Source organism: Ictidomys tridecemlineatus, chromosome 2 (genome assembly GCF_052094955.1).
Source record: "Ictidomys tridecemlineatus isolate mIctTri1 chromosome 2, mIctTri1.hap1, whole genome shotgun sequence".
Lineage (NCBI taxonomy): Eukaryota > Metazoa > Chordata > Mammalia > Rodentia > Sciuridae > Ictidomys > Ictidomys tridecemlineatus.
In genome coordinates, this window is record NC_135478.1 from 39,847,766 (window position 1) to 39,873,728 (window position 25,963).

The 25,963-nt window shown below is 34.6% G+C and overlaps 1 protein-coding gene across 2 annotated transcripts in view; it reads right to left on the reverse strand.

Annotated features, from left to right (window-relative positions):
• Kcnh8 (potassium voltage-gated channel subfamily H member 8) overlaps positions 1 to 25,963 on the reverse strand; it is a 334,538-nt gene that overhangs the window by 99,309 nt on the left and 209,266 nt on the right. For both annotated transcript variants that reach the window (XM_078038309.1, XM_078038308.1), the window contains exons 6-7: positions 21,149 to 21,306; positions 15,136 to 15,343 (exon numbers count right to left, since the gene is read on the reverse strand). In XM_078038309.1, coding sequence (XP_077894435.1) covers positions 15,136 to 15,343; positions 21,149 to 21,306 — 366 coding nt within the window. The remainder of the gene's footprint in view (positions 1 to 15,135; positions 15,344 to 21,148; positions 21,307 to 25,963) is intronic.

Sequence of the window (25,963 nt, forward strand, 5' to 3'; positions counted from 1 at the left end):
GAGAAATGAATTACAGTAGATGGGGTAGAGAGAGAAGATGTGAGGGAAGGGGAGAGGGGATAGTAGGGGATAGGAAAGGTAGCAGAATACAACAATTACTAATAGGGTATTATGTAAAATTGTGAATGTGTAACCAACGTGATTCTGCAATCTGCATTTGGGGTAAAATTGGGAGTTCATAACCCACTTCAGTCTAATGTATGAAATATGATATGTCAAGAGCTTTGTAATGTTGTGAACAATCAATCAATCAATCAATCAATCAATTTTTTAAAAAAAGAAGTACTGCAGGATGAAAAGAGTTAATCCAACTACAGTAGGGAGAATAGTGCCTGACTCTGAGAAATTCCATTTGTGTCTGCTATTATTATGATCATTACTACTACTTCTTCCATTTGTGATGATTTATACAAAAGTTATGAGAAAAAAATAATACCATATATTGGCTTACTAATACATTTGTGTAGTAAAAATAGCATCTAAGAAAATCTTATGCACCAAATTTAGAATAGTAAGAAGACAAAGAGGGAATAAAAGAGAATTAAAGGATAGTAGGTGTCAGGCTTTATTTTACTGAATTTAAAAATAGAGATTAAGTAAAATGGAAAAATGTTAAAAAGATATGATTTCTGGGAGGTGTCTATTCTATTAGTTCTAAACTTATTTTGAATTTCCTAATTAAAATAATGTCTCTAGAAAAAATTCCCTAACTTTTCAAGTTTATTTTATTAATAAAATGGTTGAAATGATCTGACACATGAGATTATAATAAATATCAGGTTAAATAATGAATATATTACTGCATTTAAACCATGCAAAGGTTATTTTCTACAAATGCACACAAAATATTACCTTCTTAATGTAAAAATATTTACAAATAATTCAACTACTCACAAAATTTATTTCTAGTTCTTTCATCAAATTTGTTTTTAGTCCTTCATGTGTGTATATGTGTATATATTTCTTTTTTATCCCAAGAGTGAATCATATACTAAATTGAATTATGTCTCCTGAGTTGTGTACTTGAAATATTTTGAGCTTCTTCTAGTCATTAAATGGTCCTTAAAATCATGATGTTTAATGGTCCATTATTTCATGCACTGTGGTTTTGATATTTCCTTTTTTCCTGGCTTTTTCTATATATTCTGGGGTTTATACAGTAGTTTATATGATGTTCTACAAGTCATGTATCCTATTTTAAATTCTATTTGGGAAAGCTTTGTAATTTTTCAAAATTCCTATTTCTCTATGGGTTTTTATTTATCAGTCATTTGAGCCCTTCCTTTCCTTGCCCCCAGGTCTATGATGGGACATGTTGTACCTGTTAATGTTTCTCTGATTACTGAACAGAATTAGGAAGGCTACTAGAACATTAGGGCAATGTTTAAAGCAATGTCTAACCAAGATAGGGACTTTGTCCCATTTTCTTGGAGACCGTGGCTCTGAATCAGAGGGGGCAGAGTGAGTATAGGATGAAATGTTTCCTATAGAGGTGCCTCAAAAAACTCAAGTTGTCTATTGATTACATTTAAAAATCCAATCCTGCCAGGTGCTCATTCCTGCAATCAGCAGCTCAGGAGCCTGAGCTAGGAGGATCATGAGTTCAAAGCCAGTCTCAGCAATTTAGTGAGACTGAGCAATTTAGCAAGACCCTGTCTGTAAATAAAATATTTTTAAAAAGCTGGAGATGGGGTTCAGTGGTTAAAAGTGCCTCTGGATTCAATCCCTGGTACAAAAAAAAAATCCAATCTTATATTTACTGGCTTTTATTAGAAATTCCTCTAGTTTTGAATATTAGGTTAATGGTTGTTTCCTGGTTAAGATGTGACATTTTCCCTTTATCCTAGATTTTATATTTAGTGGGTAGATGGGAGAGGTCACATCACGTGTTGCTATTCAGATGAACTCTTAGTTGGTGCCTATGGTTTTTTTTTTGTTTGTTTTTTTTTTTGTTTTGTTTTGTTTTTAATTTAGTAAGGGGGGAAATAGGCAAAGAAAGAAAGATACTTAGTAAAACACTGATGTCCCAAAATTTTTCCATTGAAATCATTCATTATTTTCAATTACATCTTGTAAATATTATCTTAACTTTTCAGTGCTATAGATTTAAAAAATTTTACATTTGAATGTGAATGAAAGAATATATAGACTAAAAAAGAAATTTAAAAGAGAGGTGTCAGGTCAAACACACTTTGGTCTTCAGAACAATGGCCAGAAGTCATAAAGATTATTTCATAGATTTTGAGAAATAGAAATATGTATTTCTATCATTATAAATATCTAAGAGTATAATAATTCTATTAAAGTAAAATTAGAGTAGTTGATCTTGGAAGACCATTTGTCCTGACTACCTCATTTATTCATTTATATTTTTCTTATTTTATTTTTATTGATGCAATAGTCATCTCATTTTTTTTAGAGAGAGAGAGAGAGATGAGAGAGAGAGAGAGAATTTTAATATTTATTTTTTAGTTTTCGGCGGACACAACATCTTTGTATGTGATACTGAGGATCAAACCCGGGCTGCATACATGCCAGGCGATCACGCTACCGCTTGAGCCACATCCCCAGCCCCAATAGTCGCCTCATTTTGCAGAGAAGAACTAGGAGGCCAGGGTTAGACCTTTCACTTTATGACTCCTGGTTCACATTATACCCAACATTATGAGGATTTATCAAAAAGAAGCAGTAGAATGAAATGAAAGGTTTAGAATATATTATATCTAGGATCCCTCCTTGCACTGGTATCCTGTAAAACTATGAGTTAAGCTTAAATAAAAATAAATCAAGTGAACACAGTTTCATAAGTTATTGAGTAGAGGGGTCAAAATACAATCCAGGAATTAAAGGCTACATTGTGCAGGGTCTCACAACTCAGCTGACCGGAACACTGTTCAAATGCCAGAAGTCTTAAAATATTAGATGTTCTGCTTTGTTATGACTGTCCTTTAGATACTAAAACACAAAATTCTGAACATTCTTTTCATAAGTTACCTCTACATGTAATCTAGAGAGTGGTAATGCTTTCCCTCAGTTTAAGAAATTACATTTTTGAAAAGTTGCCTGTAAAGTGAAATTGTTTGTTTACCTTTGCAGCCTTAGCTTGTTTGCATCATAAAATTGAAAGACACAGCTATATTTAAAACCTCCAAAGGTTCAGAACTTTAAGAATAAATGAATTATACAGACCAGATTTCACTATGACAAGAGGCATGTCTACAATATATATTCTATATGCCTAAGATTCAGGCATAAGACAGTTTTATCAAAAGTAATGTAGTCAAACTTTCAAATTGTAAATGATCTCAGAGGCCAACCAGCTCTAGGATTTTTTTTTTGTTACTAGGATTGCATGAAAGAACACAATGGAATATACAAACTATCTGTAATTTCATGCAAAATATTATTTATGTATGTGTGATTAGAGAAAATCTAAAGCTTTCATTTTTTTTTCAAAAGGTTAATCACAAAGGAGTTGGACACAGTAAGTATCTCATTTTAAAAGAGATACTGGGGAAAATGTAGGTTGCTAAAGTTGCCTAGTCCACACAACTAATTGGTGGCAGGACTTGGTTAGAATAATGGATTCTCCAGTCTCCAGAAAAAGAATTGTCCCCTATAGCTTGCCCTTTTATGAAATGTATCTTTGAGAATCATATGTTAAATTTCTGTGGATCATCAAGCATCAATAATGTTTGTTGGTGATTTATAAAACACCTTTTAAATAAAATCTCTTAATAAAGTTAGAGTAGATATTTAATAAAATATTTTTCTCAAACTAATAGTCAAGAAGAGTATAAATATTCAGAATCAAGGAGAAATTTATTAGTATTTGTAGATGATATGACTACCTTTCTAAACTATAAGGAATTAATTAAAATGTATTAAACATTACTAGATATATATTGAGATTTATGCAAAACATTTAAAAGTCACTAATCTTATACAGAAGTGATTGGAACAAAATTAATGAAAATGGATTCCACTCACAGCAGCACAAAAATGAAATACTTAGAAAAAAACAAATACTTAGAAATAAACTTAATAAAAATATATGCAATTTGTGTTAAGGAAATTACATAATTTCACTTAATTCCATAGAAGCATATTTTAAATAAACGGAGATTAGATACCATGACTTTGGAAAAATATCTCAGTGTTATAAAATAATTAATTTAATTTCTAAAATTAATTCCAATTAAAATGCCATTTGGATTTTGAAGGTGGTAATTTTTTTTCTAATATTGATTTGCTAGTAAATAGGCTAGCATGGTCCCCTTTCTACTTGCTATACCAAAGTTTAAAGAACACAGTGATTAAAATTCTGAAGTATTGGTATAAAATTAGAATGTCAATGAAAGAAAAATGAAACCTAGAACAGTCATAGGTACACAGTCATAAGTCACAATTAAGTATAATTAAAATGCCATATTTAATTAGTAGGAATAAATGGATTATTCAATAAATGATGCTGGGAAATTGGATGGACATTTAGAAAATCTATTAATTAATTAACTATATTAGATGCAAGACTCAACTCAGGTCATACTCCCCTTGACGACCATTTTATTCATTGAATGGTCACATTATCTTTCAGATCACCCTAAATTTAGTGCTTTCCTATATCCTGTGTGATATACCTTTAACTTTGAACTCATTTAGAAATAGAAGCACACAGCACTCCCTGAGCCAAAAGCAGATCACCATCTATGATCTTAGCAGCCTTAGAAACAACCCAGGAAAAACCAATAAGTAGAAAGGAAGAGGCCAGAGGTGAGCAAAATTTCCAGTGATTGAACTCATGGGATCCGTCTGGAGGAGCATAGGAAGCCAATGAATGGTCAGCCAAGAAAACCTCAAAACCAAGACTCTTGAGTATGGTTTTTTTTTTTTTTTTTTTTTTTAGATTATTGTGAATGGGATAGTTTTCCTGATATTTTCTTAGTAGAAAGCTACTGATTTATGTATGTTGATTTTGTCTGAAACAATCCAGACTCAGAAAGCCAAAGGTACATAGCAAATACCACAGTGAATTCCACCTTTATGTATATATATATAAAGCGCCAATTAAAACAAAAACTATAAATAAATAGAAAAAAGACCAATAGTGTAGAGAAAAGGGAATAGGGGAAGGGAATGGGGAAAGTCTGGGGGGAATAAAGAGGAGCAAATTATTTTCCATGTTCATGTCAAAATGAACCCCAATATTCATTTTGACCATAATGCACTAATAAAAATCGTTAAAAAAAATCCCCAAGACACTGGAGAAAACACTCAAAGGAGACTCTCTCTGCCAAAATCTAGGTCCAGGGCAGGGTCCCAGATGTTTAAGAGACAAGTATATTCCCCAAGGATCAAAAGATAAAAGTGAGACAAGGCAAAAGCTCCTTGGATGGATTCTGGATCTAGTAAGAATGGTAAGTAGCTCGAAGCCAAATTATTTCCAGCTAGAAGATGGAAACATGTTTGAACCATTATTTAGTAGGGAAGCACAGAAAAGGAGAATGGGATAGGGGGTGAAGAGAGGGTAGATATGATTAGCTCTCTCATATTCCAGGTGAAATTAAAATTCTACAAGGCTGACGCTATTACATATAATTCTCTTTTATTAGTGCTACCACATAGTAAGAAACTAAAAATGCTATAACAATTGCTGATTGACTGCAACACTGTACAAATCCCAAGACACTAAATTAGGAGTAAGACCTGTAAAATCCACAATGTAATGTTGTAGGAGGCATAATATGACAGGTAGCATAAAGATTTTAGTAAAATATATACTAAATTCTATAGCAAGGTTCAGATGAACATACCATCATTAGAGAATAATAATTAGCCTTTGACATAAAGTATTAGCTGCTCCAAATCTTTTATCCTCAGAAAGATGACATGTGGCTCTTGCTTTGACTTCCATCATCAAAGTTTGTCTAACTTTGTGTTTTGGTTAAAAAAATTTTTAGTTGTGAGTGGTTCAAAAACTGTGCTCTCCTGTAAGCAATTTGAATTTTCACACTTCACACTTAAATCAATGGCTTAGACTCAATCAATATTTAATATTATACCTGCAGTCAATGCCCATAGCCTTATTAATATAATAATTATTTTTCATAATAAAATTATAGACCAATGATTTATGAGTTTGTAGTGTATTCTTCCTTGATTGGGATAATAGCTAAAGTTTTTTATTTAGTAATATCACAAACTAAAAAATGATATGTATACACAAACATATGTATATAAATTTACCACTAACAAATGAAAAACAAGAAATATTTAATTTAAGAGGGGAAAACAAGAAAGCAAGCAGTGTTTTTATGAAATTGTCAAAGATCTGAGGAATAAACAAACTACGGATTGTAAGTTGATTATTCTATAAAAGGCGAGAGCAGGAACCACTTAGGTCATGCTACACGTAGACAACATTACGTGAATCACAAAACAAACATGGTTTAGTTTATGGTGCTTATGAACACTTAGCAGTGCTTATATTAATGACTGCCAGGTAATACACAGTCTTTTATGAGAGAAAGAAAACAGTTCCACCTCAAGTGTGATCTAGATACTGAGGGAATTCTGTATTCAAACAGCAAAAATCTACCAAAGACATAGACTGTTCAATAGAAATCCAATCCTGATTTTTGGTCTCCTATGACATTATTATGTATACTTCATGGCAGTTCTCATTTTATCCAAATGAGTCTTGAGTATGTTATTCTTTAATAGAGTAAGTGATAAGATGCTATGAAGACATATAGAAACAGGGCAACCTACTTCCAAACACTGAAGAATCATAGATTTCAGAACTTTTTTATTTTTTAATGTGGATGGAACGAACTATTGATATAGTATTGAGGCCTAGCCCACCATTCATTGCCGTATTCACTCCCTCAAATGCATGCACTGTGCGTGGACTCTGTGCACACTATGATCACTGTCATGGGGAGAACACAAAGACAGGAGCTTGGGGTACAGAGTATAGTAAATACACAGATGTCTTCCATCTGTCTCCAGCGGAAGAGAGAGTGATAAATGCACCTTACACACACATATATACATATGTGTACATATTGTGTGTATATTACTAACTGTAACACAACAAAACAAGTTATAATTCTATAGCACTTTTCAGCTTGCAAATTGCTTCCATGTACATTAATTATTTAAGTTCATCAATGACTCTATAGTTGAGTATTTTTTATAATCTCCATTTTATAGTTGAGAACATCCTCTTTTCCTATTCTTATAGATTTGCTGTGAGGTGATAATATAGTGTCCTATATATATATATATTTTTTTTTTAAAGAGAGAGTGAGAGAGGAGAGAGAGAGAGAGAGAGAGAGAGAGAGAATTTTTTTAATATTTATTTTTTAGTTCTCGGCGGACACAACATCTTTGTTGGTATGTGGTGCTGAGGATTGAACCTGGGCCGCACGCATGCCAGGCGAGCACGCTACCGCTTGAGCCACATCTCCAGCCCAAGTGTCCTATATTTTAAAAACACTAAAATAATTATTATTGTCCCTATTATGATATTGAATTTAGCAACTTTCCTTAAAGTGTGCTTTTTAAAACTCCAAATTCATAAGATGTTAACATTCAAAATGTGTACAAAAAAGGGAAGGATTGTGAAGCAAAATATACTTATGCAACATTTGGGTTAAGAAAGCATAGTCAGTTTCTTCAGGATTTCTAGGGGCTCACACTATGCTAACATACCTATCAGTCCTTAAGTATAGAGGTGGAGTGAGCTGCATTTCTCAATGACAATAGATCCTTCATTGCTTGAATTGTTTGTTCTAAAGTGTGAGTACTTTCCAAAATGCTGGAACAAATATTCTGAGCATATACTGTAGCTTCTGTGTTTCCTGCCTCCTCTCTAAGCAACCCTGGCAACTTGAAATTCTATGAACTCTGTCTCTGCTACCTGAAACCTAGATGTTCCCTTTTAAAGGATGGAGAACATTATGCAATTGTATTCCTCACTCTCTAAATGGTCAAATAATTTTTAAACACAAGATCAGACTTGCAGACATAATTCAATTTCATAAAAGAAATTCATATATGTTTTATTTCCCCAATTTTTTACTATAAGCAAATTGTATTGTCATTTTCAAAACTTATATAAAGCCAGTCTGAGCTTTCAAAATAAACATCTGCTCTTCATAGCAAAAGAGTAAAATCTTGCTCCTAAAACATGGAAATGTTTTCTGTTTTCTTGGAGCCGTTTCCCAAACTAGAATAGTGTATTGGCAACTCTTTTCAAATGGATAGTATTTGATTTTGGTTTGCCAGAAGCAACAGTAACACAGATGGTTTCTGAGGGAGACATTTAAAGGGCTGTACTGTATTGATTCAGCATTAAGGTTAATTACTCTTCCGTGGATCTCACTGGTCCATTAGGGGTAAGCTATGCCCAAATAAATTTGCAAACATGCCCTGGATCAAAAAAAAGGATAAGGCGGTAAAAAAGGGCAGAAAGCACCAAACTGTTGCTGGTTAAGACTCTTTATCACTGGGAGTACAACATTACCCTAAAGACCCAAGATTTTCTAAAATTTTGCCACTCACAGTGTGGTGAGAACACAGAGATCCCCCAGGAGATGATAGAAAAGACAGGGTTTGGGCTTCATCTTGGACTTACTGAGTTAGAATTTGTTTTTACAGAGATCCTTGGGTGACTCCAGTACACATTAAAGGCCCTACTTTAAAAAAGTGAAGTCCAGGAGTTCTTCAACAGTGACCATCTGAATGATTGGGAGCCTTACATTTTAGTAGGCCCCCTTTCTTTATCTCATGTATTTCCAAGAATGTGAATCCACAGGTAAGGGTTATCTCAAAAAGTTTTTATAATTCCTTATATAAAAGCTGAAAAGCAGAGTATTCATACATTCTATACTTTTTAGGAAAATTTGATTCAATTATTGAAGTAATCAGCTCACAATATCACAAGCCTGGTAAATTTTTCCTCCTTACATGAGTCTTATAAATACTACAGAGTTTTTCATATCAATCAACTTTTATGAACCAAGGAGGATCCGAAGATTTAGGGATAACATTTTCAATGAAAATTTTAAAATGCTGTCTGACTTAATCCTTTTTTTTTTTTTTTTTTACATTCTAGGTTCTTAACCTTTGTTGGTTGTTGTTTGGTCGTTGGTATAGATGGACTTTTAGAAATCTACAATGTATAAGTCTACTCCAACCTAAGAATTAATAGATAAAAAGGGCTTCATTCAATTACCAGCATCTAACTTTTGAAGTAGATCATTTATTTTAAAGTTCAGTGTGTCATGGCCTTAAAAACAGAGTTAGTTTTGAAAAAGAATGTAAGGTAACATTTTAGTGCAAAATAGAGCTATTGATAAAGATACAGTATATCTGAGGAAATACTCAGCAATAGGAATAGACTGTGCTAGAGTGAGCAAGAGGTAGTCGACAGACTGCTTCCCTTTATTTCAGCTAATTCCATTTGGCCTGATGTCTCTGAAGGACACCATGATTCATAGTAGTATTTTTAGTAAGTGTTTTATGAACTTTACTCTAGTTTTAATTTTTTATCCTTTTTGTGATGCTAGAGATTCTCAATCAGGGTTTTGTGTGTGCTAGGCAAGTGCTCTGCCCCCAGTTATACTCCCAGCCAGCATTTTTTGTGTAAGGGTAAAGACGTTATCATAGATATTGGCATTTTTGTCTTTTTGGTTGATTGGCTAATCTCCTATTTGGAGAGGAGCTTCACACCGCACATAGTCATGAACTTAAGCTTGTGACTTAAGTTTGTTCAATTGCATTGTCCCTTCAGGGACTGTGAGTCAGAAGTGAAGGGGAGGTTAGTGTTCCTTCACAGGATCTACAAAGACCTAAAGGTGTTCAGGCCATTCTTGAAAAATGTTAGCAACTGACCTTCTTGCACTAGATCTGCCTACAGCTCTTTTCCTGAGACTTGTTCTATAACCTAATCCTAAGTCCGCAGGTCCTGTTAACGAATTCCCCTTTTGTTTCTTATTGCAATCAAGAAAAATGACTGACAGAAATACTACCTCTTCATAAGACTTTAATAGTATTCTACTTTATTTCTACATTGCTCACTGACATAAGTTTGAGCAGGTGGTTGGAGTTTGAAAATGTCCTCAACAGTCAGTAGGAGCAGATGTAGTGTGCAGTAGTGGTCAGAAGGTAGTCACCAGTGGCAAGAACATCCTGTCCATGAGACACTATTTAAGGGCAGTATCTGCATGGGTCTGTGCTACCACATCCATTTCACAGATGTAGAAGCTAAAGTTATTCTATGGAAAGCCACATACTGAGTTCATGTTGGCCAAAATGCCTAATAAATTACTGGTTGCAATATTCAAATCTGAATTTTTCAAGTTAAGTTCCATTAGAATCCTAATGGAACTTTTCAAAGACCAATCCAATGTCATTCAGTGAACCGTACAAACGATAATAATTATCTATGTGGATACATATAAGGAAACATTTGAGATCTTCTTACACTTTTTTCTTTTTTTTGATAGTAACAGGGATAGAACCCAGGGCTTTGAGCAAGCTAGGAAAGTGACACACCACTGAGCTATATTCCAGTCCTTTGTACACATGTATAATTTCATTTAAGTCTTCTTGTTGAAAACAAACAAGCCCCCCTTAAATTAGTTCATTCAAAACACTCCTTTGCAGTCAAATGAAAATTAAATTTAAAAAGAACTCTCAGATTCAATGGTGATATGTCTCTAATATGGTGTTAAATTTTACCCTTGAAGCACTATATCCAACTTCCATAAAAATTTGATGAACCCCAACAAGCCTATAAGGTGGATGTGGGGCCTGTCTCTTGCATTGGCCTTGAAAAAGAAATCTCCCATAAGTGTGCAATTGTGAGGCTATGTAAAAACTACTTATTTTTTTGCAGATTGCTTATCAAATACAAAGTTTTAGAAAACATGAAAAAGTACATAATATGCACTCTGACACTACAACTAAACCCAGAAGGCAACATGTTTTAAGCAAGTTCTAAGTCACCGTCCTATATTAGCTCATGCTAATTTCTCTCATTAGAAATAATTGTTATAATAAAATTATGATAGTTGTGATGGCTGATATTTATTAAGCAGTTACAAGGTGCCAAGTACAATGCCAAATGCTTCATACATGTTGTATAATTTAATATTGGCAATCCCAAAGAGGTTGGCACTATTATACTGTCATTTTACAGATATTGAAGATGGAGCACAGTGAACCATCTCCCTAGTTTTGGTGTTCTAGATTTGAAGGATTTCTGCTTGTAAGAGGACTTCATGTCTCACTGTGGCTTAGAATGAAGCACAAGCTCTAAAGCTTGGCACAATCTTTAAGGATTTGGTACCTGCTTGCTTATCCATCTCTTTGAATTTATCACCTTATTTCCACCCATGCCAGTTCTAGAGAACTGTTTAATACAGACATGTCCCTGCTGTCATCACAGATGCCCTTTTCTCCTCATCTGTACAAACAAGACCTACTCATCCTTTAAAACTCAGGCTATCCCTGAAAAGTCTATGCTAATATAGTTAGCATCAGTTGTCACCTCTCTCCACATATTCCACTTATGGACCGTATCACTGTAATACACTCTTTGAATCTTTGGTTTTCCCTATTAGACTTTAAGCTGCATGATATAAATATGCTATTTGGTTAAATAGACTACTTGGTATCTCCAGTGCCTAGTACAGGGCCAAGCATATAATGGGCACAAATAAATATTTTCAAAAAATAACCAAATTTTAAGTAATCACTCTGTTCTTAAATCTTCTCAGTTTTCCTAGCCAGAAAGAGTTTGCTCAATAGCCATTCTCTATAACTTCATAATATTCAAGATGATTAGATTTCTAGAGAAAAAGTAAGAGAATCTAGGTCCTTGTGCCATGACTCTCATTTAGTAATTGAATGCCGTTGAACACTGATTCACTCAACATTTTTGTGGGTATACTTGCCATGTGCCTGGAGCTGTACCCCACAGTGGAGAAACAGCAGTGGACACAATAAACCAACTCTTGCCATCACGGAACTTGTACAACCTACAGTCAAATTTCTCCTCATCAAGTCAAAGAGCTGGCCTCGGGTCCTCCTAGATCTAAAATTACATAAAACAATAATCCAACCCTCAAATTTTCTTAAGTTATAATATCAAAATACATAAAAAATGAAGTAAAAGACAACAGCAGGCCAATCACTTTATAACCAGCTTCTGATATATAGCAAAAGTTCACAAATACGATATTTTCCTTCCAATAATAGATACTTTAAGACATGACCCTGAACATCTTGTAAAGATTAACACTGATTTCATCTGCTATAAAATACTAAAACACTCTGTACCTGTAATTAGAGAGCCCGCCAAGAACAAAAGAACAAAATCATTTCAGGGCAATTAACAATGATTAGAAAGGAATTTTACCTCCAGGAAGATGAATTGATTCTATATATTAGCCACAAAGATAGAGAACAATGTATTCTCTAAATGGATTTTATTTGTGTGATGAATATTTTGATTAATAAGTAATTGGACCAAAAAAGATGAAATTCATCACCAGTGAAGAAATTACATAGTAAGAACTAAATCTACCTAGGCTTTCAACCACTTCATTATAAAACTAGACAGGGAAGGTCATAATTATTTAATTTGTATACGAATCTTGGCTGGAAAATGTTTTCAGTGAACAAAAGATGTGAATAATTTTTATAGGAAGGCACAGTCCTTGTCCAAGTCAATAAACACAATATTTACAGACATAATAAGCACACTGCTTTCTTAATCATATCCCGAGAGTTATTTGGACCAGGAAATCTAACTCTCTAAAGATAAAAGTTCAATTATTCTTATGGTAACTGAATAGAATGACATGCTATAGTCTTAGGATATACTTATGGATGTACCCTCCTACTGATATTGGATGGCTGCAATGGATGGCTTAGGTAGATACAGAAATATAATAAGTTAATACATATATTCTTATTATTCATATACACATGTACACATACACATATATGAAGCAAATAATATCAAGTTTGTTTTTCTATGTCAGAGTCATAACATGGAACCTTAAAACAGACTTTCTAGTTATGTGGTGAGCTTTCTCTTGTTGTACATGGGGAAACTGAGGCACAGACTGGTGAACAAAATGATTGAAATCTAAGAGTTGGTTAGTGTTAGAACCATGATGACAGGAGAGGTCCATTGTCCCCAGCCCAGTGCTCTTCCCCTCATCGCATCATGCCAATGCTGTCTGGAGTTGCAGCTTACAATTTCTCATTCATCACATTAAACCATAATACCAGGCCCAAGGAAGTGGGTAACACAGAGGCAGTTTAGGTGATTGGTTCATTTTTTTTTCTTGAAAAAATAAATACCTCTGCATGTTTGTGGGAAGAAAAACAGCTATACTGTACATCTGTGGCAGGATGGACATGTTGGAAATGAAACTAAAAGCTTTCCTCATGTAACTAAATTTGAGAGCGTGAATAAGCTAAATTTCCCCATCTGGAGACTCTCAGACTAGACAAGCCTTACAAATTAATATGAATGTATAGGTCTGGGGCCTGAAGGAAATTAGGTCACATCTAAAAAGGAATCAGGTGCTGACCACAAGTCAGAATGTTAATATGGACTCCAATCAGAGGGCAGAGAGCTAATGCTGTAATTCACTGAATACCATGAGGACAAGGCTACAGTATATGATGAAGGCAAACGCTTTAATCAAATTACAGTGCAGGACTCGGTATTCTTTTTAACCAACTCTCTCCTCTCATTGGGTCCCATTTGATTTAGGATGTTTTTGTTTTCACTCAGCTGCTTTATGTACCCCTTTCCTTGGTTTCTGAGAATTGAGATCCACGGCAAGGCATAGAAAACACACTTTGATAAGGAAAATTTTAAAAAAACATTCTGAGGAAAAAATGATCAGAACCTATCAGTTGCTTTGTGCAATTTAGAAATAGAGTTGGAATGTGTAGGAACATTTTGTTTAAGAAGCTGAGCAGGAGATTCACTTTCTTGAAGCTGCTTCCTTGAAAGCTCTAGCTCATTCGGCAGTGATGCCCTTTGAAGGCTTTGTGTATGTCCTATGGTGACAGAGTGGCATTTAGGAGTCAACACAGGGGATGTTCCGAATGCATCCTGCCAAGTAAGTGCTGGCAGGAAAAGTTAGGGCACTTTTCTTTCTTGGGAGTCCCCTGGGACTTCATCCCTGTGAAAAGGTCTGAGTTTCTTTCAAAAGATCAAGATTGATTTTTGGTGGAGATGATGAGGGGCAGAATCTTCCAGTCAAGTAGGAAACAGATTCTTTTGATTAAATGTCAGATTAAGAAAAAACAATTCCTACATAGGGACAGTTCTTTAAAGGGTATGACTGTGAGAAGAATGTAGATATTTTAGGATGGAAGGTTATGGTCTTGTGAATTTTTATTTTCTATAAATTTCCTGTGGTTACCACGAATTTAAAAATGTGTCCATGTGCTTAGTGTTTCAGATTCATTTATGCAGAATTACGTAAGGCTTGGAGAATCCTCCATAAAATTTCAAGTATTATGGGAATACAAAATTTTTATAAGTGACATTTGTAAATAACTAATCCTCTCTACAAGCACAGATTTTCAAAGAGTGCTAAATGGGATAGAGTATACCATTGATAAGAGTTCTCTCTTTTTAAAGGGAGTATCTCTCCATTAATTTAAGGGTTATCTTTCTATTGACACAGAACCTCATATATAAGTGATTATTATGATTTAAAGAATTGCAGAGATCAGCCATAGACCAGTTGCCCAGTGATTTACTGTTCCTAACTCCGCACTGGAACACGTCAAGATAAAAATCACACATTATTTATCTGAACACTTTTATCGCTGTTCTGATCTTTTAAAGTTACTTTAACTGTAAAGTTTAACCAGTTAACTTTTGGGAAAAAAAACCCCACAAGTTTGTTCCAGAAAATATTTTTGAAAGGAATCACTTGTATTACGAATAATAGAGAGCGACAAAGAGAGAAACAAATTGGCAGTAAGAAAAAAATATATGTATAAACTCATCTTTCACCTCCTCCAAAATTCTAGAGAACCTTCATTTTCAACTTAAAAATGGAAAATGTGACAAATGTAAGCCCTTACCAACTTCCCACTTCAGAAGGCTGTTGTCTTCCCTCTCCATTTTTCCAATGACATACCAGATACACGCCATCCAGTGGGCAAGGAGCGCAAACATGGACATGAGCAGAGTCAGGACGATTGTGCTATGTTGGGAGTACCGGTCCAGCTTCTGCAGGAGACGCAAAAGACGCAGCAGCCGCACAGTCTTTAAGAGATGCACGAGAGACACCTGGGTAGAAGACAGAGCAGCACAACTTGGCCCATGGATTAAATTCATGCCATGACATTTACTTTAACTTACAGCGATGTTGGAAAGTTCTTGAAGTTAAATATAATCATGATTCAATTCTATGGTCATTAAAAAAATTTTTTTATTGGTGCATCATAGTTTTCCATAGTCATTTGTATGAATTGTTATTCTTCTGTGCTAAGGTTTACTTTCTCCCTACATTTCAGCCAGGTTCTCATCTGTCATTTTTCAAGCTGGTAGAAAGATAGGTAGTCACATGCTAAGATTTTGCGATTTCAACTTTGTCACTTGGGCATTGCTGGGGTAGAGTTTATTTGATAGGCAGATACAGATGTGGACCATTTTTCATAGGTGAAATGAAACCTAGAACAGAAGTCCAGGAAGGAAATCATCTAAACACATGACACTGAGAGTCTCCTCATTTTCTCTGAGCAGAAAGAGAATGCTTAAGGGAAGAATGTGGTGCTTCTCTTACATGAGAACAATAGTTATTTGCAAAGACAAGGGACATGAGCTTGGGTGTTCAGATGAGGCAGCTGAGTTATTTTGCTGGTACATTAAAAAAAAAAAACAATTTTACTTGCTCCTATAAGAGTCAACAACTGGCTATAAATGTGAATTTTGGTTTATTGATGAATGATAGAAACAGATATAATTAATTTAAATGTAAATATGTAATCTGAAAAAAAATTCATTACTTTGGGGTGTTATTCTGAATTTGTCAATGAGAATTATAAGTCACTTGTAGACAGCTGCATACCTCAAAAAACCTTATAAATAGCAATTTCTCTTTTATCAAGTGTGTATGACACCTTCTTACTGTCAATTGGGAGTAAGGGAAAGGTGAAAGGAAAGAAAGAGTAGGGGGTGGAGGCCAACTAACATGTATTGAGGTCTTTCTAGATGTCAGACATTTAGCAAAGCATTTGATAAAATGCTATGTTTTTAGGTTGCTCAAAAAATGTAGGACTTGTTAATACTTCATTTTAGTCCTAATTTGATGTTAACTTCACCAAGGAAGGCACTCCAATGACAAGTGATAAAACTGGGATTCATACCTTTTCCACATCTAGTTCATAATTTTATCTCTCATACTGCCTTTTATGGTGACATAAACACAGTAAGTTTCAATAAATAAATGTGTGAGCTTTATTTAAACAATTGCCATGAGCAATTAGGGGCAGAGCCAAAGCCAAAGCATATGACATTTTTTTGATGGTAGCAATGCATTTTGATTGACATCTGTGGAGATGCACTAATTGAATATTTTTAATGGAAGACACATTTTTTTGATGGTTATTTGTTTTTTTTTCTTTTTATAAGTCTTTGCAGTATAACAACATAATTCATAACATGTCTCACAACATGTTTTCTTGGGAAAAAATGTAATACCTTGAGCAAACTTTTCTGTTCAAATAAAAGAATTCATCATAATCTATTAGAAGAGGCTAACAAACTTATGAATCAGTTCTTTAAATGATCATAGGTCCAGACTTGTGGAAAGCAGAAAAGAATCATTGATAAATCCTCCTTATATTTCTTACTGACACAGATGTTGATCTACACTTTTCATTCTTCATAAAGCAGTCATGCTAGGTTCACAGGACATGATGATGAAAAAAGCCAAGAAATTAAAGGAATACTAATTGGAAAAGAAGAAGTCAAACTATCACTGTTTGCTGATAGCATGATTCTATAGCGAGGAGACCCCGAACAATTCCATCAGAAGACTTCTAGAGCTGATAAAATGAATTTAACAAAGTAGCAGTACACAAGATCAACATCCATAAATCAATAACTTTTCTATAATCCATCAGCAATTCAGCTGAGAAAGAAATCAGTAAAACCATCCCATTTACAATAACCTCAAACAAAAACAAAAACAAACAGACAAAAACCTTGGAATTAATCTAACCAAGGAGATAAAAGATCTCTACAATAAAAACTAAAGACGATTGAAGAAAATAATTGAAGAGGGCTTTAGAAAATGGATAGACAGGCAGAATTAATATGGTCAAAATATCCATAGTACCAAAAGCAATATAGACAGTCGATGCAAACCCTATCAAAATACCAATGACATTATTCACAGAATTATAAAAATCAGTCCTTGAATTTATTTGGGAAAAAAGAGACCCAGAATAGTCAATTCTGAATAAGAAAAACAAGGGAGTAGGTATCATCAAATTATACTACAGAGCTATAATAGCAAAAATAGCATGGTATTGGCATCAAAATAGATGCAGACCAATGAAATAGAAAAGACACAGAACCACATTCTAACAAATGTGCCAGATATAAATATTGGAGAAAAGGTAACCTTTTAAACAAATGGTACTGGGCAAACAGAATATCTATATGTAGAAGAATGAATTTAGATCCCTATCTTTTACCCTGCATAAAACTCAAATCAAAATGGATCAAAGACTTAGGAATTAGATGAGAAAACTTGCACCAGCTTGAAGAAAACATAAGGTCAATACTCCATCACATAGGTGCAGCTACTGACTTCCTCAGCAACATACCTGAACTTCAAGAATAAAACCAAGAATAGTAAGTGGTATGCCATCAAACTGAAAGGCCTCTGTGCAGCAAAGGAAATGAATAAGAGAATGAAGAGAGAGCTTACGGAATGGGAGAAAATGTTTGCCAGCAATTCCTGACAAAGGATTATATATCCAGAATATAAAAAGAAATAAAAAACTCAACTCCAAAATAACAAATAGCCCAAGCAATAAATGGCAAAAACATTAACAAAATTTTCAAAAGAAGAAACACAAATGGCCAAAAAACATATATTAAAAAATTTCAACATCTTTAGCAATTAAGGAAATGCAAATCAAAACAACACTAAAATTTCATCTCACTCCATTCAGAATGGCAAGTTTCAAGAACATGAATAATAATAAATGCTGGTGGGGATGTGGGAGAAAAGGTACGTTGTTAGTGGGACTGCAGGCTGATGCAATCACTCTGGAAAGCAGTATGAAGATCCCTTAAAAAACAAGGAATGGTCCCGATCTTTATCCCCCTCCCCTCTCCAAGTGGGGTAGGGAGGGAGAGCATGGGACGAAGATTACCTCTAGAAAGCAAATAGGGGTGGGAGGGAAAAGAAAGGAGAAGGGGAATAGCATGGATGGTGGAAGGAGATCCTCATCATTATACAAAATACATGTGTGAAAATGTGAATTTGGTGTCAACATACCTTATATACAAACAGAGATATTGTGGTATAAAGGTGTATTAAGAATTGTAATGCAAAAAAAAAATCAGCAAGAGAGCTCATGTATAATGGCATAATTTGGCGTGAACATACTTTATATGCAGAGTTATAAAAAATTGTGCTGTGAATGGATAATTATGAATGTAATGCATTCTACTATTGACATGTATGAAAGAAATTTTTTAAAAAAGGAAAGTATCAAAAAAAAAAAAAACCCAAGGAATGGAACCAGCATATGACCCACCTATCCCACTCCTTGGTGTAATCCAAAATATCTAAAATCAGTATACTATAGTAATAGTAATACAGCCACTTCAATGTTTATAGCAACACAATCCACAATAACCAAATGATGAAAGTAACTCAGGTGTCTGCCAATAAATAAATGGATCAAGAAAATGTGTTATATAGATACACAATGGAGTTTTACTCAGCCATAAAGAACAATGAAATAATGGCATTTGCTGGTGATGAATGGAAATGGAGAAAACCATGCTAAGTGAAAATAACCCAAACTCAGAAAATCAAGGATTGAATGTTTTCTTTCATGTGTGGAAATTAGAACCAGAAAAGGGAAAGAAAGCAGTGTGTGGGAGCGATCAGGTTTCATAAAGATATAGGCAAGACCAGTGGAATAGATGTAGGAGAATGAAAGGGAGAAAGGAAGGGAGAGGGGAAGAAATATGGAATGAATTTAACAAAATCATATCATATTCACATATAAAGGTACCTGAGGAAATTTCACCTTCATGCGTAAGTAGAAGAAAGGAAGTTGAGTAGTGTTGAGGAGGAGAAATAGAGGGAGGGCAGAGGGGAGGAAAGTGGGGGGTGGAAATCAAAATCAAATTCCTTGCAGGTATGATTTGTCAAAATGAACCCAATTAGTCTGTCTAATTATAATGCTCTAATAAAAAAGGGAGCTGAGTACAGTGAAAAGCCCAGCGAAAGTGAAGTATTTAACATCCATCAAACTATGAGAATTTGACTTGTAGAAATCCTTTATCCACATTAGTTTAAGTAATGTGTATGTTAATTATATAAAAACACATGCTATACATTCTATTCTATAAATTCTTAATAATTTATGAATAATTGCATACCATATGCACACATTTAAGATTTTCCTATTTGTGCAGTACCCAAATAAAAATGGAACCTGAAAAATTTATTAGTATTTAGTAGCAAAGCAGCAAAATAATTTTAAAACAGAATTCTATTAAATAACATTTACTTAACAATTTGCCAGGAGAATTCAGAAAGGTTTTTTTTTTTAAACATTTTGTGAATTATATACTTCTTTTGCAGCTTTCCAAAAGCCTGTTTTAAGTCATTACACTTTCATTATAGTACACTTATCTAGTCAAATTCAATCTTCAAAAGCACTTTAAAAAAGCCCAGATAACAGTTTGATGTAGCGCTGATTGATATTAATACACAAGATTTCTCCTGCCAACTTTCCTTTCAGTTATGTTATAAACCTTTTAACCATGTCGACACTCTCAACCTTCCAACTTGGGAAAAAAGAAAGGAGTAAAAACAATATTGTACAGGCAATTTAAAAAGGAAAAAAAAAAGTATGCTAAATAGGATTACAGTTTCACATTCATTTTGAAGTCAATCATGACCATATTTGAAACATCCATCCCTTTGTTTCATTTTGAAAGCTATACCTTTAAATTTTTAATGAAGGATATGTTTTCTACGAAAGACAGTTAACTGACTGGGAGATTTATTTACTTTGAATAATGTTAAAAGAAAATTTTTGCATGCTGAAGTTGTTAAGCAGAAAACTGCACTTATGATTCAAAATGACCTCCTTAAAAGTCTCTCCGTTTATAAAGAAGTGTTTGAAAGTTTTAAGGATATCCATCATCAAATAGTAGAAGTAGCTACTATTGCATGTGGGCATACCTTCTTGTAAGGAGATATAAGGATAAGGGGGTTAGAGGAAGAAAGAGGAAAATTTATGAGTATTAATACAAATTCAAGAAAATTCTCAGATTTTTGTCAATCATTGTGTCATTCAGATTTCTACTCCATCCAACATTTTTATAAGAATTTCTAAGAAATGACTGAATTTTTAATTTTTTAATATCAACATTCCTCTCTATATTAATTGGTCTTGCATTGGTTTTGCCAAGGAAAAATGAAATCATAGGGAGTTAAAGATCATAAAAGGGGAAAGAATTCTTCAAACTTTCCACCAAATTTTTGGAAGAAAATATCTCTTTAGATAATATAAAGTAATGGTTATATCCCTATAGATGGTTTCCTTATCAAAGGATTTGTTGATTGAGCCCATATTTATGATAATTTTTCAAATATTCTGGGTTCTGGGTATTTGTATGAATAAAAACAGGTAATACAGATTTCCAAGGAAGTAACTTCCTCAAGTGGAGAATGTACCCTGCATGGTATTGGGTACCCTGGCAGTTTTATTGAGGGCACAAATCCCAGGAAACACAAATTGCTATAAACATTTTACACCTGAACATGTGAAAAAGTAAGAACAGGAGTGAAAGCAAGCTTAAACGCTGTGTGGAATCAAGCTCTTGACTCACCACTGTGACGTTGAAAGCGTACAGGAGATCGAAGGGCAGGGCAGCAATTAAATCAATGATGAACCAGGTTGTGACGTAGTGGATGCAAATTGATCTTGCTTCGAAAATAACTTGGCCAGATTTGCTGACATAAGTTGTTCGGAAATTTAAAATAATATCTGCTTGGGGAAAAAAAAAGAGAGAGAAAGAAAAGAAAGATGGGGGGGGGGATAAAATAAAATAAAAGGAAGGAGAAAGACAAAGAAAGAAGCAAGGAAGGAGGAAAGGAAGTCAGGCAGGCAACCAGGGAGGAAAAGAGGAAGAAAAAACATATAAAATTAAAATTAAACAATAACCTCTTTAACCTGTTAATTACTAATGTTCAAAACACCCTCACTGATGGATCCAGTTCAACTCAACAAACATGTTTAAGGAGAGTGAAGAAAGTAATATTTTCTGAGCATTTACTACATTCCAAACTTGGAGTCATGTGGTATGACGATTGAAATACATGATCAAAGCAATAAGAACAAAGATCATAATTTGCTAAAAACTCACTGTGTAAAGACATTGTTCTAAGAGCTTAGCATGGGGTATTTCACTTAATCCTCAAACATCCCATGTTAAAGAGGCAGAAACTAAGTCCCACTGAGGAAGAGTCACTCATCCAAGATCATGTTACCAACAAAATAAGAAATTATATGAACACAGATATAATTTGTGCAATACTACCCAATTCCATGTATTAAAGTTTTACTAATCTCTGTGAGAATATGGAATTCATTCCTGTCCTGAAGGCACTCTTGTTAACAAAATACCAGAAATTTCTTGTTTGGATTTAGAGGTTAAATTTTCCCACTCTTTTAAAAAATATAAACACTTTGTGTAAGAATTTCAACTTTTCCATATAGACTCTTTTATTACTTTACTGAGATTTTTTAGAATACATGAGGTCCTTGTGAGTGCTGGTTAAATGACAAATCCATAACTAAGTGAGTCCTTTGAGCTCCCTCCTGTTGCTTATGAATAAGCATCTCTAAGACTGTCCTCTTACTTCCTGGTTAATATCATTAAGATATTTTCCTTAGTTTGTTTTAAGATCAAGTAAAAGCAGACCTCAGGAAATTTCTGTATTGGTACACATGAAAGGGTGGTAATTGTTGAGCGTTTTATGGAATGGTGAAAATAACAGTAAGAAATTACTCCATGGAACTTTATTTTGGGAGAAAGCCATGGCTCATTAGTCAAGGACCAGAGCAGGATATGCAGGAAATAAATATCTCAGCCAATGATCCCAGGAATTTGAGGAGTTATGAAACCAATAGTAAGCTCTGAGCTGCATAATAATCAGATGGGTTGGGATAATCTTTGCATCTAATTTAAACCACTGAAAATAAGAACAGTGTTGTATGAGATAGAATTTGTTCACATCATGATTATGACAACAGTGAAAATTACTCATGAAAATGCTCATTTTATATTTGTATGTTACTTTAAATTTTCACGTCATGTTCACATTTGTGGAAGGGAGAATTCTGAACAACTGTCAATGACCTGGTCCTCATTTGGTCTCTTCCCCTGTGAACTTGATGAGGTATCATTCTGTGATCGGGTTATATTTTGTGACAAACTGGGAAATTATCCTCGGTGAACAGACCAGGCAAGCTCTCCAAAAGAAGGAAGTTTTCTTCATCTGGTGAAAAGATATTGGAAGTCAGTAGGAAGAGAGTGACTGACATATGATGGACAGGACCACATGCAAGGAACAGCAGGTGGCCTCTTATTGCTGAGAGGAATACCAGGCTGACACCTAGTTAGAGATGTGTACCTTAGTCCTGCAAAGACACGAATTCTTCCAACAGCCACATGGGGCTGGGAAAAGAGTCTAAGGTCTAGGAAAGAAAACACACGCACACACACACACACACAACTCAGATAACATGATGTCAGCCCTCTGAATCCCTAAGCAGAGAGTCCAGCTAAGCCATGCCTAGATTTCCTGACATATAGAAACCAAGAGAAAATAAACAGGTGTTGTTTTAAGCTGCTAAATTGGTGGTAATTTGCTACATAGTGGTTAAAAAATAAATAAAATTTCATTATGTCATTTGGTTCTCAGTATAGCTTTGTAAAGGGAGATAATATAGGAATTACAACAAGACACATTCTTAGTATGAGCTGAGTATTGTTCTAAACTATTTATAATCATAATCTCTTTTAACTCTTTCCAATAATACTAAAATGTCAACACTTTTATTACTGTCTTTTCCGGGTGAGGAAATTAGGGCATAACAGAGGTCAAGTGATTTGCCCAGTGTCACAAGGATGATGATACTGAAACACAGCATTGAATTCCCCAGCTGTGAGTGAAAGAGCAAGATTCAGCTCCAAGTCTCCTGGGTTCCAGTTCAGTGCTTTAGGTTTTGTGGCTTTAACAAAACACAGTCTCTTCACAGGTGAGGAAGCAAGTTCTGAGTGAAGTAATTTCAAAGTGCTTCATATTCTTTTTTTTTCTTTTTTTATTATTAGTTGTTCAAAATATTACAAAGCTCTTGACATATCATATTTCATACATTTGATTCAATCAGATTATGAACTCCCATTTTTACCCCGTATACATATTGCAGATTCACATCGGTTCCACATCCACTTTTTTACATACTGCCATACTAGTGTCTGTTGTATTCTGCTGCCCTTCCTATCCTCTACTGTCCCCCTCCCCTCCCCTCCCCTCCCCTCTCCTCCCATCTTCTCTCTCTACCCCATCTACTGTAATTCATTTCTCTCTCTTGTTTGTTTTTTCCCCCTTTGCCCTCACTTCCTCTTATATGTAATTTTGTATAACAATGAGGGTTTCCTTCCTTTACCATGCAATTTCCCTTCTCTCTCTCTTTCCCTTCCCCCTCTCGACCCTGTTTAATGGTGATCTTCTTCTCATGCTCTTGGCTCCGATCTACATACTGTGGGGTCGGGCTCCAAATTCCTTAATAGGACACCCATAGCACAAGAGTTAATAACAAGAATCAACAAATGGGACTTACTCAAACTAAAAAGTTTTTTCTCAGCAAGAGAAACAATAAGAGAAGTAAATAGGGAGTCTACATCATGGGAACAAATTTTTACTCCTCACACCTCAGATAGAGCCCTAATATCCAGAGTATACAAAGAACTCAAAAAATTAAAAAATAAGATAACAAATAACCCAATCAACAAATGGGCCAAGGACCTGAACAGGCACTTCTCAGAGGAGGACATACAATCAATCAACAAGTACATGAAAAAATGCTCACCATGTCTAGCAGTCAGAGAAATGCAAATCAAAACCACCCTAAGATACCATCTCACTCCAGTAAGATTGGCAGCCATTATGAAGTCAAACAACAACAAGTGATGTGGGGAAAAGGGTACACTTGTACATTGCTGGTGGGACTGCAAATTGGTGCGGCCAATTTGGAAAGCAGTATGGAGATTCCTGGGAAAGCTGGGAATGGAACCAGCATTTGACCCAGCTATTGCCCTTCTCGGACTATTCCCTGAAGACCTTGAAAGAGCGTACTATAGGGATACTGCTACATCGATGTTCATAGTAGCACAATTCACAATAGCTAGACTGTGGAACCAACCTAGATGCCCTTCAATAGATGAATGGATAAAAAAAAAATGTGGCATTTATACACAATGGAGTATTACTCTGCACTAACAAATGACAAAATCATGGAATTTGCAGGGAAATGGATGGCACTAGAGCAGATTATGCTAAGTGAAGCTAGCCAATCCCTAAAAAACAAATGCCAAATGTCATCTTTGATATAAGGAGAGCAACTAAGAACAGAATAGGGAGGAAGAGCATGAGACAAAGTGCTTCATATTCAAATTTGAATTTCCCAAGAATTACTCGATGGCATAACATGTGATGTATTTTAGAGAAAGTTCCATGTGATGATGAAAAGACATATTGTGTTTGGAGTGGTGTGATGGAATGTTCTTTAGGTGTCTACTAATTCTTAATATATAGTCTAATTTTACTCTGATGTTTCTTTGTTAATTTTGGGGGGGGGAGACTAGAGGGGGTCAGTGAGAGTGGGGTATTGATGTTACCCACCATATTGTATTAGGGCCTATCTCTTCCTTTATGTTCAGTAATGTTTGTTTTACAAAAGTTGGTGCTCTGATATTTAGTGCCTATTTATTTATAATCATATCTTCTTGATGGATTATTCCATTTATCATTATGTAAGTAAGAGTTTATGATGCTTCAGGATGGTTTTGGCTTGAAGTCTGTTTTGTCAGATATGAGCATAATTACTCCAGCTTGCTTTCAGGGTCCATTTACATAGAATAATTTTCCATCCATTCACTTTCAGTCTGCATATGTCTTTGCTGGTCAGGTAAATTTATTGCATGCAACATATTGTTGGGTCTTGCCTTTTAATCCAATCAGCCAGTCTGCATCTTTTAAATGAAGAATTAAGACCATTTACATTCAAGGTTATTATTGAAAGGTATATACTTGTTTTTGTCATTTTGTTGATTTTTTTAAAATTCTTTTGAACATTCTGTTTGTTGCTTCCTGTCTTACTCATTTTAAATATTTGATTATTTTCTTCATTAATAATGTCTGAATCCTTCCTATTTCTCATTTGTGTGTCTACTACTGTAGTGAGATCATGCTTGTTATTATCTTTCTTCCTCTTCTGGTGTAGGATTCCCATAAATATCGTCTCTGATGCTGGCTTAGTAATGCATTCTCTTGGTTTATGCTTCCATTATCATGAAAGATCTTTATTTTTTCAATTCTGAGGGATAATTTTATTGAGTATAGTAATCTCAGTTGGC